Source organism: Sminthopsis crassicaudata, chromosome 3 (assembly GCF_048593235.1).
Source record: "Sminthopsis crassicaudata isolate SCR6 chromosome 3, ASM4859323v1, whole genome shotgun sequence".
Taxonomy (NCBI): domain Eukaryota; kingdom Metazoa; phylum Chordata; class Mammalia; order Dasyuromorphia; family Dasyuridae; genus Sminthopsis; species Sminthopsis crassicaudata.
The window spans coordinates 153,197,447-153,219,897 of record NC_133619.1 but is presented as its reverse complement, the minus strand read 5'-3'; the positions used below and the strand labels follow the sequence as shown (position 1 = coordinate 153,219,897).

Genomic DNA, 22,451 nt, shown 5'->3' with positions numbered 1-22,451 from the left:
TGACTTTACACCTGAACAAAAATTCAATCTCTTGGAGAGTTGGGTCCCCACCTTAGGGCATCTCATTTCTTTAGGTCATCATTGTGATCTCATGAAGATTAGACCAGGTAATGGTACTAGCAGCTTATGTAGGTTATTGTCTTCTTTGTGGAAGTACTTTAGTATGGGCACTCTAAAATCACTTGTAGGATGTAAAACAGGAAGGGGTTTTAGATGTATTTTATTTTAATCCCCTGGCACCCAGGTGGCACAGTGGATAGGGCACTGAATGTGGAGTCAGGAAGGGGTGAGTGTAAATCTGACCTCAGACATTAACTGGCTGTGTGAAGGTGCAAGTCACCTAATCTGTCTTCCTCAGTTTCCTCATCTGTAAAATGGGGATAACAATAGCATTGGCTTCCCTGGATTGTTGTGAAGAGCAAATGAGATACTTATAAAATGCTTTGTAAACCTTAAAGCACTATGTAAATCCTAGCTGCTATTTATTGTTATTAATATTATTTGAGGGGAATGTGGCTCATGGAAGTGATATGACTTGCCTAAAGTCATATAGCTAGTAAGCAGCCAGAAAAAAAGTAAAATTCAGATCTTCAAATCCAGTTCTGTCTCATACAGGGCTACCTCCAAAGTTTTGCTAAGAGCCAGGGTCCACAATGGATGGCACAAAACCTGAGATGCTTTTATGAGACTAAATAAGATCATAGATTTAGAGCTGAAAGGGAACCTTAGAAAACATCACATTTTACAAGATGAGAAACTGAGTCCAACTGTGTCCAAAATCACAATTAATGCATGTCTGAAGCAGTTCTTCCTGATTCCAAGACAGATACCACATGGCATGACAGGAGTGTGTAGTCTGAGTTTGTAGGACAAAATGGGTGTTTGAGTCAGGTTCCTGTTCCTTCTCTACTACCTGTTCCCTCCCCGCAATTAAAACACCTTTCTCTTGGTTACTTCTTGGGTCCTCCTTTGGGTCTTTCCAGATCAGATCTCAATAGCAGTCTTGAGTTTTTGCTTCCTATTCTTTCACTTTCCTGAGTCCTGCAAATGGGAATTCCTGATCCACCTGAGTTGAGGAAATCATAGCCTCAGTTTAAGAAGATTCTTACTCAGACCCTTAATTTAAGATGAAGCAGGAGTATAAGGATGATAGGATGCCTCTGAGCTCTTTCAAGATTGGCTAGTGGGTGAAATGAGACAATCGAGTCCTGCTTCTCAGAAGGGTCAGGACCATCTCTCCTAATGAATGAGCTGAATCATTCTCATGCTCTAAGTTTCCTCTTTCTATCCCATGTTCAGAAACAGGAACTGATTGCTAGGAACTGAGCTCCCAGTAGAGTTCTGACTGTTTGCTACTGTCCTGTCCTTTCTGATTGCACCTTTCTTATCTTGAGCTGTGTGGAGTGAGTGTACAAGCGTATAGTTTCAATCCATGATGCTTTTCTTTCTGCTCATTTTGCAACTTTTACTCATATCCCCTGTTTCCGTCAGAAACTTCTTTCAGTGAAAATTATTAAAATAGCCAATTCAACAGGGAGAACCAGGGAAGCCCCTGGTTGGGAGGTGTCGTACGGGCCTTATAGGACATATGCAAAAGGAACATGGGGGAGAAGGAGGGGGTGGTCTGGGGAAAAATGAAACTAAAAAACAACTGTTTTCTATTTACAAATTTAAATAAACAGAACAGCCTTCCCCGTGGTGTTTGTCTAAGTGTAGCAGCATTGCTGCTGTGTAGGTCATGAAAAGGTTGGTGCAGAGTTTAAAACTTCCCATTCTGTTAATTTCTTAAAGAACAGTCGTTCAGAGTCTGGACACAAAAGCTCATGATTTAATGAGGAACAGAAACAAAATCTCTGATTGTTGGTGTTTCAAACTTCATTGGCGTCCTCTGGCAACCACAAGTTGATCCTCGGCGGCTTCAATACCCTTTAGCCTTCAATATAAGAGTACATGCTGAATAGAGAACAATAGCTGGTTGTTATGTTTATTTACCCTTACTACAAGCTGGGTTAACCTCTTCAAAACAGCTTTACTAAGCCCGTTAACCACACCGCCCATATGACCTGTAGAAGTATCTCTAATGTGATGCAAATCTGACTGGAGACCATATGCACCAGTTCAGCTGTATTGTGTCTTCTCAGAGTACAAGTTTATTGCAGAGGGAGTCTTGTCCCCACCATACATTTTCAGGGGGGAGGGTTGGGGGGAAATAGCCTGAATGGCAAACAGTTTTAAACAGGGAAATGAAGGGGGGGGTGTGACATCAGAAAGTCTGGTGTTTTTTTGAATTTATTTTTTAATTATCTGTAACTAGGGACCCAAAATATTGATACAGGATAAGGTCTCTTTCATGTATACATATATTTATATATAAATTATTAAACCTAGATCCCCAACCTGTAAGATTTAGTTTTTAAAAAAGATATTTTTATAAGCAAATAAAAGTAAGGGATCTACTCATTCCCAGTACCCTGATGATTTTCCTCCATATTTTTTAAGCAGATGTGATTCTTTTCACCTCACATTTCATAAAAGTATACATTGCTTGTGATTTCATTTTAACAAGTGAAAAACGGTTACTAACAGAGTGTGAGTGATTGGGAGATATCTGATTGAAAAAAGATTCAGCATTCTCTTAAACTATTTTTCCCCATCGATTTGACAGATCAGTGAAATTTAAACCTGTGTTTAGATCATACTAGGAAAAAACTGTGAGACCCTAAGTTTGGGGCCAAAGGGAAGAAAGCCCATCTTTCTGTTAGGGTATAGTTCCAATATATTAACCAAAATAAAAAACTAACATGAGCTCTAAATGGAATTATATTCCAATCTGGCATACTAACAAGTCCCCAGTGTGACAGTCCCTCTTTAAGAAACCCACTGTATATGTTCCGCCCACCTGGGGAGAGTTTCTTTTAGCAGATCATTTTTTCTTGATGGCTGTGGCAAGCGTAACAATGTTCTGTGCCTGCTTCAGTAATGGCATGTCTATCATACTCCCATGGAAAGTAAAGGCTCCCTGGAAAACAGAGAATACAAACTTCCTGAAAGAATGCTTGGAAATTATAGGCTTCCTTTCCGCACACACTTGTGAAACAAGAACATTAGATCCCACCTGAATCATACTGACTTTTCTTACATAGACTTTTGAGAAGGCCAAAGTAAATAACAAAGGCAAGATTGATTCCCCTCCTCCCAAAGGGATTGGGAAGGGGGGAAGAAAGGGGAGGGAAGTTCAGAGTTTTAAAGAAGATGAAAAACACCCAATCAAAATGTGTGGGAAGACATGCACACAGCTTAACTCTTGATATTAAGAAGAAATCAAAAGTAGATTGATCCTCAGAAGTCAGTTGCATGGCAGAGGAATACAGGTCTTTATTATAACATACTCTGATTCATATTTTTCCTATATATATTTGAAAAAAAATCTTTGCTTAAAAACCGGAAAACAATCCTATCTTTTGATAACTGATTAACTTTTAAAGTTTCATTTAAAAATACTATTAGAGGAGAATATAGTTATCTTGAGCCATAATGTAGAGTCAGTGTACACTTAAGTAATTAGTAAGGATTGTGGGATAGAAACGAATATAGAACTTGAAGTCAATAGATATTGGGACTCAGAATTTTCCCTCTTCTGCTCATAGTAGCTGTGAGACCATGGGCATAATTGGGTCTTTAAACTTAAGTTTCCTCACCTTTAACATGGAGAAAAGAACATGTAGTTTCTTTAATATATATATTATATATATATATACATATACATGTATATACACACACACACACACACATATATATATGTATATATATATATATATATAAAGTTGTTAAGGATTGCATGAGATAATATATGTAAAAGTTGTTAAGGATTGCATGAGATAATATATGTAAGCCTTAATAAGGCATGGGATTTTATTATTATTATAAAAGACCTTATAGAGAAAACCTGAAGTGTGAAATTAATAAAAATGATTCTGGTTGTTGACACAAAAACACTATTACTGAAACATCATGGACCACAATGTTGCCCCTAAAAATACTTAGTGGCAAGAGTTTGTTAGAAGAAAACTATTTTTATACTGTATCAAGGATTAGATGACTAGAATCTGAAACAAATGTCTTGGTGTACAGTTATACTGGAAAGCTTTTCTTTCTCATCTCTTATCTTTCCAAATCTCTCACTTTCGCGATTCAGAGAGCTTATGGCCAGTGGGAGTGGGCTTGATGGACTGTGTTTATGATTTCTACATGCTGATTGTGATGATAAAGTATATGTGTATAGTAAAGCCAGTACAATAAGGTACATCAAATATTGTTGCACTGATTAATTTTAGGGACATCTTTGTCAGGATTCACCTTCTTCCTTTCCTTTTTTCCTAGAGGGAATTGTGAGGTCATTGGATTAGCATAATAAAACATGAAGAAGGTCTCAAAAATAATAGTACAAAATCCTTGAGACTTGCTCCTGACTTTATAATAAAGTTAGCTTTTTTTTTTTTTTTAATAAAGTCAGTTTTTACTAGCCTTGAACTGTGACCACTAGGATAGGGAACTCACAGGGGAGAGACATCTTCAAATTTATGTTGACACCTTCCCAGAAACTTATTTTCTTAGAGACTTAACCATGTAAACAGATCACTTAAGTAACTTGCCAAAGGGCAGTGCTTGGATTGGAAATTACATCTTCTTAATTCCAAGGCCCGTTCTTTATTTACTATTGAGAGGCATAAGATATTGCCTAAAGAAAAGTTAAACATTAAACAACAACAAACAAAAAAACCCCAACAACCAAATCAACAATCTATAAATAATCGTTCACCTTTATATAGTGTTTAATTCTGAACAAAATACTTTCTCTTTCCTTCCCTCTTTCTGCTCTTCCTTTCTTTCTTAGAGCTCCCTCCTTTCTCTCTCTTTTCCTTTCCTCCTTCCTTTTCCTCCTTCTCTGTTTCTAAAGCACGATACAGATAACAAGATCATAAGATCCTACATATTTTTTATTGGTAGATGGTATTTTCCTGTTCTCATTTTGATTATTTTTGAGCCACATTTATTTATTTTTTGAAATTTATTGGAAAAAATTTATTGATGCTTATAAAGTAACTATTAGGAGAAACTATTAGGCAGAGGCAAACATTTCCTGTAAGCGCAGAGGTCACACATCTCTGGTGGGTCAAGAATTTCCCTTTTTGGTAACCTTCGGTTTCCTTTTAAGACACTTCCCTCATCACAACTCTCTTAGGTAGGATAGTGTTAAGTGCCTACTGGCAAGTTGGCATTGCCTATTTTATAAATGAAGAAACTGAACCCTAGAGAATATAGAACTAAATTTGAACACAGACCTTCTGACTCTTACTGGTGCTCTTTCCCTCACAACACCCTGCCTCTCCATAAAACCATAAAACTCAGTTCATGAAAATTTCCCCAGCTGTGCTTATATACTTCCCAGCCCTAGTAATGATACACCTGATGAGATGGTGCATCAGTAGCCTAAAGTACTAGATTGTGGGTCACTTTTTCATTTTGATTGGCTATGTGTGTGTGTTTGTCTGCTTTTTTTTAAATTTGTTCCCTGAATAATTTCTTTCAGGTCTGGGCAGAATTTTGGTTAGGCCCTATGGCTGTGATTAATTTACATTTTAAAATTGCATCATTGATTTTAACTATGATTAAAAATATTTTCCCCCTAGATGCATTCGTGCTGCTTCTTTTCCTCCTAAACATTTATATATTTGGCTGGCAGTCCAGAGGATGTTCCATAGGTTAGGCTACATGTGAAATCAGGGCATGGAACACATGCTGTTTTACAAGGCAATAGTCTAGTTTTCTTATTGAAGTAAATGATGAAGACCAAAGGCCTCCTGGTTATCCACCCACCAAGTGGATTATTGCCCTGTAAAACAGCACATCTGTCCTGCTAAGGCCTAAATAATAGGCTGGAGAAAGAAAATTAGCATAGATGCACATGAAATCAAAATGATGCACACGGAATGGAAATGACAGCTTTGGGCATATGCCATGTTCTCTGAATCTGCAACATGAGTCAGAGTTCCATATGCACATCAAAAAAGGGAATAGTCTTATGGTTTTTCAACTCAGGGAGGCAATTTCCCAATTTGTTCTTAGAATGAGTTTTACTTGGTTTGCTTTATTTATCTCAATTTGGGGCATGCAATTCTTCTGATTTTTTTTTTAAATTTTATATCTCTCACATTCTTACCATTTTTAAGGTTTCTGATTTATAAGACTGAAAATTTTTTATGTAATGTACAGCTTCTCTAGCTGAGATTCCCAATTATTCTCTGATGTTTAAAAAAAGATTCTTTCATGTACAAGTCTAGAATATATTTTTATGATTCTCAAATCTCAAAGCTCTATTAGCAAGAATAATTCATTTAGCAAGAAGCTACTTAGATTTTAGGTGAGAATTTGAAATTTCCCTTTGTGAATTAGCATAGATTGATAGTTGGTTTCATTTAGATAATGAAGCTTCCTTAGTTTTTAATGTGTTTAAGTGAGAAAAATACAATTACAGTGACATATATGAAAAGATTAGGTTGAGGTAGAATTGGGGAACCCTTAATAAACCTAAAGATTCAAAGTAAATTCTTGTTCAGGTTTTCTTTATTCAGTAACAACTAAGTGATAATGGATATAATGGTGATGAAAAAAAGAGTTCATTTTTTGTTCCCTTGTCATTTCTTTCTACATTCCTTTCCTTAGAAATCTCATTCATTCCCATAAATTCAACTACTACTTCTATGTAAAGATATTAGTGATTGGTGATTGGTGGATTGCTATAAACACCAGTGGAAGGGTTTCCCCACTGAGAAAGGATTCATGAAAGCATTGAAGTTTTGGAATATGACTTCACTCTGATGTGTATATAATAGTTAATATTTATGTGTCATTTTAGAGAGAGAACTTAGTAAATATTGGGCTTTTTTTCCCCTAATGCTTCAGTAATAATCTAGTAATAACTTACTTTTTAACTCTTTCCAGCCTTGAAAAGTTAGTGATTTCTTGGAGAAAATCTTGCTTGTTTTCTGATGGCTAAAGCTTTGATGATGACAACAACTATGTTCATAGAGAAGACACTCAAATTATTCTAGTATTTCTAAAGCACAGTCCTTTCTAATGTTAACCAGAGAAATTTCAGATGACTGTAAATTAATCTAATATTTTCCCCTTTTATTTTCTTTTTTTAAAACTTGAGCTTTAACATTGAAGGGCATTATCTACAGCATATCCCAATGACAATGTTGTTATGATTCCTAAGATAGGATTTTCCCTGTCAGACTTAAAAATAAAATGTAAGTACACACTTTCCTTTAGGGCTAAAGTTGTTTCCTATAGTTGTCTAAGCCTTTTTGGTAGGTGAGTTTCTTAGTTGATGGCTCAATTTAACTAATCTCTGAAATCTCCATTTCATAATCCTTAGAAATTTCTTTTTGAGGTTTGGAATCTACCTTCTTCTTAACACCTCCCTGTCTAATTCCTGCACCAACCTTCTATAATAATGTAATTATTCTTTATTAATTAATGCCAAGCTATCACCTGCTCTTTCAATATTCCATGGTCTGCTGCAAACCACGATAATATTAGCTTCATTGGTCCTTCTTTCTTGAGACCCTTTGATAGCCAATGCCTTTTTCATAACCTATGACCTAACCTACCAGTGAGAACCCTTGGAAAATCAATAATCAATCCTTTTTGACATGGCTTCCTCTGAATTCAGATATGCCATTCCATAGAGAACATAAAACTGAAGACAGACAGCTAATGCTCAGTAGAGTAAGTAGGACTCTTAAATCCTAAAATACAGGTACTAGAGACTGGGGTACATTATTTCAAAGTATTTTTATTGGAGATGTTGGCTTGCTTAGAGCTCTGGTAAATCAGGAAAATGCCCCACCTCCCAAAAAATCCCCAAGGGGTAGCAATTAATATTTGATTAAACCATATAATAAAGGGAAATTATGAATTTAAAAATCACAATTATGCTTTTTTCTGATCCTGGTTACTGGGAATGATTTGGAACTAGTTTGAGCAACGATATTATTATGACTTCTTGTAAAATGTTGAGAGTATAAAAATCCCATTTACAAATAATTTACCATAGTGGGAATACAGATTTACTAAAAATGCCATTATCCAATATATCCCAATTATTCCTCAGAAAAAACCCTGTATGTGTGTTGGTATTTTTATACATATATGTGTGTATGTACATACACACATATACCTTTCTATGTATGTATGTTGGTATTTTTATACATATATGTGTGCATGTACACACACATACATATATACACTTCTATATGTGTACAAACATATATAGTATATGCATATTTTTTGTTCAGAAGGCTGCTCAAAATCAATTAATTTCTCTTGAGCATAAACTAAGCAAAATTATTGAGGCTGCTGGAAATCACATTTGTGATTTGGATAGTAAAAAGAAAAATTTTCTTATCTTCATTTTTGATGTTTTGCTTTTGTTTTCTTTAAACCAGATATCCATACAAAGAAAAACCAAACTACTACACTGGATCAGTTTGCTTAATTTAAGGGATCTGGGGGAATAGGGAGGAAAGGAATAGGATGGGGGAAAGGGGAAAGGGGATATAGGTTTTGAAACCCATTGTATTTCAGAACACAGGTGCAGCCAGGAGAGTGTTCCCACTTATGCAGAAGGTCTTAGCTTTGGTTTTGCTGATCTTACAGACGTGCTACTTCCTCATGGCTTCCTGAGTTAAGTTCCAATCGTCCAGTGGTGCAGATCATATTTATTTGAAGACCATGCTAGTGGTAGGGAATCACTCCCCTAACATACTTAGAATTTCCATTCGAGCTATTATTGGAAGTGGAATGAACACAACTACTGTTGTAATCATAGTTTGTTACAAGTGAACCATTGTAGTAGACAATCATGGGTCACTTAGCTCAGGGGAATGGGATGCTGAGCCTCAGAAAGATCTTGGGAGAATACTCAAGTCATGGAAAATATGAATTCTGTGTGTGTGTGTGTGTGTGTGTGTGTGTGTGTGTGTGTGTGTTTTAAACAAAACCCAAACCAAAAAGCCTTCTCACTGTTCAGTGCCTGATTAATTCAATTTGTTTTCCAACTTTCTTTCCTTGCTAAACTTTATTTCTAACAGGATCTAAGGTTCCTAGGTTTGTTAGTAGTTTTAAATTTTTAGATATTTATCAGCAGATCTGGGATTTTTCTTAAAATTTTCCACTGTTGTTGAGGGCTATGCTTCTATAGATAGCCATTGTGATGTGGTATATTCGTGGGATGATAAACTGGAAATCAGTGTTTTCCTCTTCCTTGTCCTTCCCATTTCAAAATAGTGATACAGACCTGCTGATTTTACTGACCCCTCTTAGATTTTGGGGAAGAGAGTAAGTAGTATTCTAGTTTAAGAGGCATATTAAATATCCAAGTACCTACCATATGCCCTGCATGGGTCCTGCCCCCAAGATACACACCCAAACATGTAAAACACTTTAATGACAACTTAAGACAGTTAACTTCTTAAGTACACAAATTGCTAGTACAAATAATAGATATTTTAGCATTCTGAGAAGGAAGAAATAAATCATTTTTAGTCATCTCTTTTCTTATCATCTTTTAGTAGAGAGCATACTGTATTTAATTTGTTAAATGGAGAACTTTAGGGGAAAACTTGGGATAATTGCTATTCCTCTAAATACCTACATTTCTGCTGCCTTGATGTTTTATGTATATTATAAAATATATAATATTATATATTCATATATAATATAAAATATGGAAAAGTTTTATAATATATACATAATATATAATATGTTTTATAGAATTAAATTTATATTTAATTATAAATTAAATAATATTAATTTATTAATAAATTATGCAATGTAAGTTAATAAAACTAAATATTAATAATTAAATACATAATATGTAACAAATATAGACATTCATGTATATGTGCATATACAGAGATATACATAAATAAATAGTTTAATACACATAATTGTCTATATTATGTCTAATGTGTTTTGTCTTCAGTGTGTGTATGTATATAGGGAGCTAGACATTTTGAGGGGTGCTATAAAAGGTATTCGTGTTTCATTTGGATGCTGGTCTAAATAATCTCAGTGCTAAGATTCTATGACTCACCTTGTCTTATTATCATACTTCCCTTCTCAATTAGATCCTTCGTATGTTCTCAAACACATTATAATGTTCCTGCTCTTTGGAACCCAGAGGAAGGGTGGGCTGCTTTGAGACTTTTTTTTTCCCTCTAGGATAACAGAACTAAAATTAGGTTATCCCAGATGACCCTCAGAGATGGTGGAGATTCTGGGACTTGAACCCAGATCTTTTGATTTATTCTTATTTCTGTTGCATTTCATGCTTCTTCCATGAAGATTTCTCTCCATTAGGCTTAATCTTAACTAGAGGATACTGCATACCACACTAATGGCATCTCAGCTTAGACAGAGATAGTCCATTTTTTGTGTGAAGTCAGAAAAAAAATCTCGACTTACTAATGAAGAATGCAGCTTTCCCCCCTTCCTCAGTGTCCCCTCCTCCCACCCCTTATCCCTTCTAGATGCTGCAGAGTCCATGCATCTCTTGGGGCTTTGTAGCTGATAAAGTCACAGAATAGCCTGTAGCTCAAGCTGTTGAAGGTACAATCACTCCTCCTCTTTCTGGCTGTGTAGCATTTTATCCCACTTTCTAGCCTGACTGTTCCATTTACAAACAAAGGGAAAACCAGGTTGCTTCAAGCCCCTCGGCCCTACTTCAGCCTTCCTAATTACAAGCCTTTCCTTTATTTCCCCTTTGTCTGAAAGACTGATTTTTTTTTTTTTTTTTTTTTTTTTTTTTTTTTTTTTTTTTTGCACCACATGTATGTTATGTTCTTGAAAGGGCAGTGTTTAGAGAGCTGATGTTGAGTACCCAATGACTGAAACTTCACTGGATGTTTTTTGTTGTTGTTTAGTTGTTTCTCACTTTTTGTGACCCCATTTAGGGTTTTCTTGGCAAAGATACTAGAGTGGTTTTCCATTTCTTTCTCCAGCTCATTTTATAAATGAGGAAAGTGAGGAAACTGAGGAAAACAAGATTAAGTAACTTTCTCAGGTTAACCCAACTAGTAAATGTCTGAGGCTAGACTGGTACTCTATACATTGTGTCCCTATCTGGTGCTTTATAAAAGTACTATGGCTACTGCTACTCTTAACTTCTGCTAAGTTGTATTTATATTTTTCTTTAGAATGGTTTAGCAGAAAAGCTCTGGGATGGAAATCTGGGTTCAGATTTTGCTTTTGACACTTGCTATTTGTGTCTTTATCTGGAAAATAATGAGGTAATTTAAGCCTCTTCTAGCTTTAGGTCTATGAACCTATTAGTGACTTATTAGGAGTTACAATATACCTAAAAGATATAAAATATATACTCAAAAAAGGTTTAAAAATTCAGTTTGATTCAATAAACATTTATTAAATTGTACTATGTACCAAATGCTGTGCTAGGTGACATTGACATAAAAGACAAAATGACCATTGTCTGCTCTCAAGGAGCTTTGTTCTAGTGGAGAGAGGAAACAATTTCTGTAGATATTAATAAATGTGAAATGTATACAAAATCAGGATAAAATAATTTTGTCAAGAGGAGGGGACCTTGGTGTATCATTATAGCCTAAGCACACCAGCAGAGATTTGTTAGAGGTATTATCTTTTTCTTTTCTTTTCTTTTCTTTTTTCTTTTTCTTTTTTTTTTTTTTGGTAATCTTGGGATTACTTTCAGATCTACTTTGAGAACACTTCGAAGGCAGATACCATAGAAAAGTAGTATGAGCTAAGGTAAAGCACACTGCACTGTGCTCAGAAGAGATTTGTTTTCTAGTCGTCATTCAATAGCTTTACTAATCAGTCAGTCAACAAGCATTTTCTAATGATCATTGTATTATGTGCCAGTTACAGATACAAAGAAATGCAAAAACAGTCCTTGTCCCCAAGGAGGTTTCACTTTTTGGAGGACCTAGAATCTATCAGGGATCTTAGGCAAGTCACAAAAATGATATAAAATGCTTAAAAAAATTCTGACTATTGGAAGCTATCCAGAGTCTTTATTTTGACCAGCTGAAATAAGACCCAGAAATAACTTTTGTTCTTCCTTTTGGATGTAGAATGGCATAACATTCACTAATCCTTAGGCACTTCATAGAGATGAGATGATATAGTGCCAGTTACTGATAGTACTTGTGCAGCAATGGTTGCTGCAACAGGGAAAACCAAGACTTAACACAATGGTATATAATTTGCTGTCCAATGGGAGTATTAGAAGTGGCCAGGATGAGGTAACTTCCTTTTCTCGGCTATTGAAGGTTGGGAATCCTGCCTAAGCTGGTAACATAACACTCCCTACCCATGATGACCATGATGCATGAGAGATGGAGAAGATTCTTGTCTCCCATCATTTCTATAATATATATTTTTTGTCTAGACCTATCAGTGCTTCAGTGGGAACTCCTGATATGGAAACTCCATCATTGTGGATGTAGGTTATAGTACTGGAGGCTACTTGGAGGCACTGAGAATTTAAGTGATTTGTTCATATTCACAGAATAAGAAGAAGCACTTGAACCCAGGTCTCCTTGGCTCTAAAGCAAACTTCCTGTTCTTTATAACTTGCTGTATTTTTTCCCTCGAATCTTAAGAACATGTGATGCTTACTTACTATTGTTCTCTATCTTTCTTATCATTTTTTCACCCTCATATACTCAGCAGCTCAAAAAAACATTTAACTGGGTTAATTTTTTTCTTCCATGGGCAGCTAGGTGGCCCAGTGGGTAGATCATGGAGAATGGAACAATAGGACTTGAATTCAAATCCAATCTCAAACATGTACCAGTTGTGTGACCTTGGACAAGTTATATAACTCACTTTGCCTCAATTCCTCATTTGCAAAATGAGCTAGAGGAAGAGGAGGAAAGAGCAAATTATTTTTCTAAGAAAACCCCAAATGGGGTTGTGAAAAGTAAGATATAATTGAACAAAATTTTTTTTTCTGAACCACTGAGTTAATTATTTTTCAAAAAGTAACATGGAGAGATGGATCATTAGAATAAGAAATCACAAAAGAAAGGAAATTTATTATAGTTTCTTTGGGGAGTTACATTAAGAGACTAATGCAACTTTTAAGCTTACTAATAAAAACTATTATTACATCAAAAGGTAAAGATTATTTTTTAATGAGTGAAGTAGTTACAATGGGACATATGAAATCTCAGCTTTGTAAAATAAAAAGGCTTTAGTGAGAATGATGATAGGATATGACATAATCTTGCTTTTGCTTTTGAAGGTAAAGAACTCATTTTTTATATATATGGACTTTTAACATTTAGCATTTATTAATCTTTGGTTGGTTTAAAATTTTGTCCTTTTTAAAAAATTACAAACCTGACAAAGATCAACGAATATGAACATTTCCACCTTCAGGAAACAGAAAAAAGAAGAATGTTATCAAATTGTGAATCTTTGTAATAAATCTTTGTAATATTTAAAAAGTATCTATTTTAAAAGTATGTGTTAAATTTAACGTAGTAATATCCAGACTACCCTGTATATTTTTGTTGCCTAACCTTTAGTATTTAAATACTAAATAGTTTCACTAATAGGTTGTGAATTTAATTTCAGCAACTAGTAATAAATAAAGGTTATGTTAACTATTATTTTAAAAAGTCAATTTGTTACTGAAATCATCATACATTAAAATGAAATTATTACTCTTCTGTCATCACCAGTATTCTTTTATACATTTAACTTTACTTTTTTAATATGCAAAAAGCTATTTTCTCTTTTACTTCTACCATCTCTCTTTCCTTGGGAAAAAAAGAAGAAAAATCAAACCTTTGTAACAAATATGCATAATCAAGTAAAACAACTTCTTTTATTGGCCATGCTGCCAAATTCTGTATCTCATCCATTCTGTGGTCTAAATCCATCATTGCCTTTGTTAGAGATTGACAATATCAGAAGTGTGCTGGAGTCAGTTCCTACTGGCTCGAGTAGATGGTTAAATTTTTAGTGGGAGCATTAATGCCCTGAAAATCATTAAGTTACAAATCAAGGCTCAATTTCTTGTTTTTTTGTTTTGTTTTGTTTTTTTAATTGTATTTAAGGAAGTGGTAGAGAAAATGCCAATAATGAAGGTTAAACTTAAAAGTGTGTCTTATGAAATTTTATTTTAAGGCACGTTTCATCATGGAACTGCTAATATTTTAATTTACATGGACAGTCAGCTTTTTGGTGAGCGGTGACAGTGATTTTTATATGGGAAAGTCTTACCTCCAACAATTACTCCCTTTTCAAATTTAAGGCATCAGGGAAAAAAAAACACTGCTAGGAATTCCGTTAAGACCTCCAATTCCTTCTGAGTATTTGAAGGATGTGAAGAAAATCTGTTACCTCATTGGAGAGGGCTGTAAAAATCCTAGCCCATTAAGATATTTTGAAATGCTAGAACAAACCTTAGGTTTCAGAGCATCAAGGAGAAACCCTGAGAAGGAGGACTTGCTTTCAGTGTTGATCTATTACTAAACGGATTTAACAGAAATACACCAGGACAGCAGTCCTTTGAGCTTTGAAATTAGGAAAAACCTTGAGGGAAGCACCCTTCCTCTTCATTCCTTACCCTAGATTACTAATAAACCAGCTCTGATATTTAATGCTGAATCTCAGGAAATTATAATGTACATTGGATGCCAACCTCCAGGAAGGCAGAAAAAATGGAGGTCATGTATGCTCGAAAGCCTCATTCCTGAGAAATTCCAGGGATCATGCCTCCCTATGATTTTCCAACAAACAGAAATGGGAAAAGTTGCCTTGTCTGAGGTGCTTTCTTTCCTGTTTCTCCTACAAGATTATATGGGGTCTCCTATATATGATGGCTCTTTAAAATCACATTCTTAATTGTCTTAAAGGAAAATAATTTGAGGCAAAACATTCATATATGAGGGGTAAATGCTGTTTCAATGAATATGTTTTACAATTTTAGAAGATAAAGACGCAATTTAGAAGAGATAGTAATCAGATTCCAGATAACTAGAAATTGGATGACTAGGAAGGGTTGATGGCCCCTTCTAGCACTTAAATCTGATATGACTCAATTGGGTTCAGTCAGGAAGATCTAAGTTTAAACCCAGTCTCAGGACATTTATTAGCTGTGTGACACTGGACAAGTGACACTTAATCTCTCTCAGCCTCAGTTTCCTTATCTGGAAAATGGAGATATGAATAGCACCTATCTCCTAGGGTTAATAGGAGGATAAAATGGGACATATTTGTAAAGTGCTTTGCAAACTTTAAAGGGCACCTAAATGCTATCATTATCATCACTATCTGAACCCTTTTCAGCCTTAGTTTTTTCATTTGTAAAATGGGTATCAAAAAGCACTGACCTTTGAGAATCAAATGAAATTAAATGCTTTGCAGAATTCTTAATCCATCATTCTATCTCTTAGAAAACTGTTTTCTTGAGGTTGGAAGCAACCCCTCATAGTGGATCATGTCCGACTCTTCATGACCCCATTTGGGGTTTTCTTGGCAAAGATACTGGAATGGTTTGTTATTTCCTCCTCCATTTTATAATTTGAAGAAACTGAGCCAAATGGTCAGATAAATAATAAGAGTCTGAGGCTGGATTTGAACTCATGAAGATGATTCTTCTTGAGTCCAATCCTGATACTCTATCCACTTTACCATAACTGCCCTGTTGCAGTTCATGGAGTATTGCATTTGCAATGGATAGAGTGCTAGATTTGTAGTCTGGAAGAGGCAATCCTGCTTCATTCAGATAATTATTAGTTGTGAGATACTAGACAAGTCACTTACTTTTTTCAGAACCACGGTTTCCTCAGGTATAAAATAACAGGATGGGACCCTGATGACCTCTTAAGTATTTTCTAGTTTTAAATCTATGATTCTATGAAGATTGTTGATGACATAATCAATATATAAATCCAGTGGCCTTTTTGTAGTTCTCATTTCTCTTGACCTTTCTGCCAAACATGATACTGTTGACCATTTCCTCCTGAAACATTCATACCTTTTTCTTTCTATAAATTCCCCTCTTGTCTTGCCAACCTTTTCTTTTCCAACTTCTCACATTTCCTAAATGTAGACATTCCCCAAATGTCTATTTTTAACTTCCTCCTCTTCCCTCTTTACATTTTCCCCAAAGCAATCCATTTCCACAAATTCAACTATCACTTTTACATGAATGACTCACAAATTTATGGATGTAGACTGAAGTGTCTCTATCTTCTTTCTACCAATACTTCAGATTCAAGGTATAAAATTGAATATCATTTCTTCTCTGAAATCTGCTTTCCCCTGATGTCTTCATTTCTGAGGGTCATCCTTCTAGTCATCCAGTCTTAAAATTCAAAGCCAGCCTTACTCCTTTCTTTCTTTCAATTCTCCAATAAGTTGCCAACCCCTACTAATTTTATCGGTGAAATGATATCTACAATGACTTTTGTAGCCATTCCTTCCTGAGTTTCTACTTCTACACTCAAAATTGTTTGTTCAATGATTGAGTGCTTGAGAAATGTGATAAATAGGAAAAATTGTCTATAATAAACAAAATATTAGGGATGCAGATTTTATAGAAGCAGATTTTGTTTTTAATATAATCTCTTTGTTGGAGGGAAAGAGCTGTCTTCCTTTTAGTTTTGATAGTGTGTTACACATAGGTATATCATGATGATGGACTGAATTTAAATATTCTTAAGGGGAAATCCTGAACATTATATGAAAAACAATCAAATGAATACTATCACAGTAATTGATGAAAATCCCATTTTTAAAGAATATTAAAATCTAAAGGCTACATATGCTTGCAAATAAGATTTTGTGCTTACTTCTTATAAATCTTTATAATCTAATAACTTAAAAGTTCTATAAAACTTGGATAGAGCTGTGATTTCTCTGGTGAAAGTGCTTTCTCCCTCAATGTTGATCTCATGATATATGGTGAAAATTATGTGGATTTTTGGAACAAGTCTTTGAACCTTTTTTACACATTGACATATTCAGTTCTGTGAGATATATAGCTGTTTTATATGTAAGACACATAGGAACTGTAATTGGATAAAAATTCCTTTGAACTTAGTAAGACTTCCTCAGTTTACTGAGGCTGACATTTCCCAATTAAAACTGATCAGAAATGTCATGTCTTCTTTAGTTTCAGTTGAAGATGGCAAAAGGTCAGATCAGTTAATAACATGTTCTGGTGACAGCACCATTCTTCAAATAGGGCACCTAATCATTTCAAAATTTTCTGCCTGTCAGGACTTTATGAAGTAGTAAAACAATGCTTTTGCATACTTAAAAGTGTTAATATAATATATGCTACAGGTAAATTCAAAGGGAATAAAGATATTTTCCAGTATCTTTAGGTAAGAAACTTTTTTTCCTTTTGAGAGTTACTGATTCCCCAAGGTGGGGAAGGTGATTTTAATATAGAATGCATAAGTAAAAAACAGTTAACTTTTAAAAAATGTTTGTATGTGTGTGCACGTGTGTGTGTGTGTGTGTGTGTGTGTGTGTGTGTGTGTGTGTGTGTGTGTGTGTGTAAGAACAGATACAGAGAAATAAAAAGGTAGAGAAAACCAAGTTTCTCTCATCTGCTTTTAAAATTAAAAGCAAGAAAGATATGGAAATAGTAAAAAAGTTGGAGGAACTGCAGGAGGTCAGTAAAACACTGTTAGTGGAGTTATGTACTAATCCAATAAATGTAGAAGATGATTTAGAATTATATGGGGGAGAAAGTGGTTAAAATGTCCAGTTACTATAATTTAGAGATTCTACTGCTAGGGATAACCACCCTAAAGCTAAAAGACAGAAAGATCCATTTATTTATTAAGATATTCTTAGTCACACTTTTTGATATAGTAAAGAACTGGAAAAAGTAGAAAACAAATCAGTTGTGGAATGGCTAATAAATTAAGACATGAGTGAAAGTGAACATTATTTTATCATAAGAAAATGTCAGATATGAGAAATTCACAGAAACATTTGAAAACTTACATGAAATGATGAAGAATGAAATCAGCAGAACCAGGAAAACAATATACATACATACATACATATATATATATATATTATATGACATTTATATAATATATAAACATATATACATTATATTACATCTATATAATATATATATATACACATACACAATATAATGACTATAACACTATAAACAAATAAATATAAAACACTATAAATAACACTATAAACATATAAATACAATATAAACACATTATATAACATTTCTATAAAATATACACCCACACTAATGACTATAACTATAAATATAAATAGAAACACTATAAATACACACTCTATAATAATGGCTGTAACACTATAAATAACACACAATATTCTGTGTAACTATAATAATTGAGCTTGCCTGGGGAGAAGGGATAAGAAAATTCAACTCTTTTTTGTTGTAGAGAAAAGGAATTATGGATTCAGAATGTTCTATATGCTGCCACGCATAACTAATATATTAGTTTTGCTGAACTTTTTTTTTTTTGTAAAGGAATGTTTGCTGGAAAGGAAAGAAAGAAGAGAGATATACTTAGAATGAAAGCAGGAGGTATTTCCTGAACTTAGTTTTCTATGTCCTGCCTCAATGTCTTTATAAAGGCAGTCTCTTCTGTGCCTGAAAGACGTTTTCCCCATTTTCCTCATTTCTGCCTTTTAGTATCCTGTTTCTTTGGAGGTTCAAGGTTCAGTTTTGTGCTATATCATATAGGAAGCTTTTCTTTTTCTTTTTTTTTTAAATAGTATTTTATTTTTCCAAATACATGCAAAGATAGTTTTCAACCTTTACCTTTGCAAACCAAATTTTTCTCCCTCTCTCCTTCCCATCTCCTCCTCAAGACAGCAAGCAATCCAATATAGGTTAAACATGTGCAATTTAGGAAGCTTTTCTTGATCCCTTTAATTGTTAATATTTTCTCCTTCTACCTCCAATCATACGTTCATTCTTTCAGTAAACATTTATTAAGCATATGTCAGGCACTGTGGTAAGTGATGGGGTTACAAAAAGAATTAATAGACAGTCCCTGGATTTTAGTTGAGACTTAATGGAAGTCCAACAGCATGGGTGGAGGAGGGAGAATGTTACAGTTAATGGGGGACAGTCAGAGGAAATGCCCGGAGCTGAGTGACAGTGTCTCATTCCTGGAACAGCTGGAAGGCCAGTTTACCTAGATCAAAGAGTACCTGTTGGGGAGTAAGGTACATGAAGACTGGAAAGTAGGAGAAGGAAGGTTTATGAAGGGCTTTGAAATCCAAATAGAGCATTTTTAAATTTGTTCTTGGAGGCAGTAGGAAGCCTCTGTAGTTTATTGAATAGGGTGTGAGTGTGTGTGTATATGTGATGAGCAACTTGTGATTTAGAAAAATTACTTTAGCTAGGTTAATGAAGAATGGATTAGAGTGGGGAGAGACTTGAGGGCAAGCAGACTCAGCAGCAGGCTATTGCAACAATGAAGGCACTAAAGTGATGGCAGTGTCAGAGAAGAGGAGGGAAGTATTTGAGAGATATTGTAAAGGTGAAAGGAGCAGGTCTGAGTAATAATACTTGGGTGTAGAAATATAGTGAGGAAGCCAAGATAGTGGTGTTCACCATACGGATAGGGAAGGTAGGAGGGAAGAGTTTAAGGGGAAAGATAATGAGTTCTGTTTTGACATAATGATGTCTACTGGATATTCAATTGGAGATGTTTGAAAAGCAGTTGGAGATGCAAGATCAGAGATCAAGAAAGAGATTGGGGAAGGAAAGGTAGATTTGAGAATCATCACATATTTATCCTTTTAATATGGTCTCCCTCTGGTAAAATATTGATTCTTTGGGGCAGAGGTCAAGATGAATGAAAATCCCAAGAGTCAGAGTTTCTAGGTAATTAATAATCAATTTATTAATTAGGCTAACCATCAATCAATAAATTGATGGGCAGTCATTTATTTCTCTTAGTGAGCAGATGCCAAGGGAGACCCTGAAATGCCTTAAATACTTTTTGAAAGGGAATTCCCCTGACAAGTGAAAATTAACTTTGATGGGTGAACATTTAATGAGGAGATGGGCTAAAAGTGTTGGCAAGAATGCAGCTTTCCAGCTATCTGGGCTTTTCCCATTTGGATCTCTGGCTGGTCTTCTCCTTCATGAGCTCTGGGTAACTTTATACTCTAAAAGGAGGAAGACAAGGACAGGAGTTCTTCCCTCAGACTGGATTCTGTTTATACTCTAAACAAAAATTAGTACTCCTAATAGGGTGGAGTCCTGCCTCAAACTGATGAGTATTTTTCTTCTGGGCTAGGAGTAATTTCATCAACCAACCATGCTCTACAGAGACTGACCTTAACAGGGGATGGGCTTTTATAGAAAATAGAAGGAAAAAAGGGTAGATCACAATTAATAATTAGTTATTGATATAATAGTATATTTCTCTCAATAGTAATTTCTCTCAGGTCTATTTTTCATTTTGTTTTTATACCTTTAGTGCTTAGCATAGTACCTTGCCCATATTAATGGGTTAGAGAGATAGAGAAAAAGGACACAAAAGATATACTCAAGTAAAAACAGAAAAGGAAAAACAAACAGAAGATAGAGAAACAGACAAACACAGTGACAAAAATATAAAAACAAACATCTGGAGAAAAAGGAAAAAGAGAGACAAGTGGATTTTGATGGAATAATATTCTCATCTCTGGCCTTCTAGGGAAGTAGTGTCAAACTCACAAAGAGATAGAAGACATTAAATCATACATAAGGATCACCCTGACGTATATTGACTTAGAAAACCATATACTGTTATCTTATTTATATTTTTATTATGTATTTATATTTCATTTATATTTTATTATATTTTTATTTATTTTGCTAATATTTTTCAATTAAATTTGGACCACAGTTAGATATGGCCATGTGTTTGATACTGTTTTCTAGGGCACTGTGGTTAAACACTTTTAAGGCCACAAAGTCCTTTTGCAATTATAGGCATTATCTAAAATACCACCTCTCCATGCTTGTTCTTATAGGCTAGATTAAATGAATAATGATAATTATATTTGTCTAGCATTTTAAGGTTTCCAGAATATGTTTAATCACAATAATTTGGTAAAATATCTTCTTTTAAAATTTAAAATTAAAATTATATTCTATCCATAAGTGTATATGTTACTATTTTGATATACCAATATAAAGGAAGAAGTTCTGTGATGTTACAAATTAATGTGTGTGAATATAGATATAGTTGTCTATATGAGGTGTTTGTTTTAAAGTTATGTAGAGAGATAGGTACAGATGGAGGTATGTTACCATATACAATTATCCCTTCCACATTTTGACTTTTTCCATTGTGGTTTTGATATATCTTAGGTAGGCATAAGAAATTAAATGGAAATATTTTAGGAGTTTTGTGGAAGTCATAGACAACATATGAAGGCCAATAGATGATGTTGAAAAGGTTAGAAACTCAGAAATACATAAACATATGTATTATATTGTATAATAAAACATATTTAATCTTTTAATGCCATAATAATTCACACTTTCCCCTGGTATGAAGGGAGGGCAGAAAAAATTTACATAGATTTTCCAGATTGCTTAATGCTGGTGATGTGAAAGGGATAATTGTACATAGATATAGATGAACACACATAGATGAAATGAATACTACTTCATTTGTCTTTAAGTTTCCAAAGGAACTTTATTACAAAAACCTTCCTTTAAAATTATATAACTAATTGTAACACATGTAAAATGTATGGGATTGCCTGTCATCGGAGGGAGGGAGTAGAGGGAGGGGGGGATAATTTGGAAAAATGAATACAAGGGATAATATTATAAAAATATATAATAAAAAATTAAAAAAAAACAAAAAAAATAAAATTATATAACTATATTAATTGCTGATATTTACATACAGATAGTTGTAGAGATATGTCCAATTGTATATGCTATTGTATCTAGTATTAATGGCAACAACAATAACAATATTAGTTAGCATTTTATAGCAGGTTAAGGTTTTACAAAGCATTTTACAAATATTATCACATTTTATCCTCACAACAAATCTGGGAAGAAGGTACTATTATTATCATCATTTTACAAATGAGAGAATTGAGGAAAACTTCTGTTTTGACTTATTTGAGTCTGGATTTGAACTCATCTTCCTGACTCCAAATTCAGTATTCTGTCCTCTGTATCATCTAGCTGCCTAAATAGTACACAGATATGTTGCTTTATGAATATCTCTATCTCTGGAGATAACTATATCTATAATTTTAAAAGGAGCTTCCAAGCAATGCTGTTGTAATCAAAGTACTTTGAAAACTTTGAAGTGATATACAAATGTGAGTTTTTCATTCCAGCTATATCT

General features: G+C 34.3%; 1 protein-coding gene across 1 annotated transcript in view; it reads right to left on the bottom strand.

Moving 5' to 3' along the window:
- Positions 1-1,806: 1,806 nt before the first annotated feature.
- The window catches only part of CLYBL (citramalyl-CoA lyase), a 346,453-nt gene continuing 325,808 nt past the window's right edge, over positions 1,807-22,451 (bottom strand). Inside the window, exons 8-9 of the mRNA XM_074299446.1 lie at positions 2,900-3,019; positions 1,807-1,933 (exon numbers count right to left, since the gene is read on the bottom strand). Of these exons, the coding sequence (XP_074155547.1) occupies positions 2,924-3,019 (96 nt within the window). The 3' untranslated portion in view covers positions 1,807-1,933; positions 2,900-2,923. The remainder of the gene's footprint in view (positions 1,934-2,899; positions 3,020-22,451) is intronic.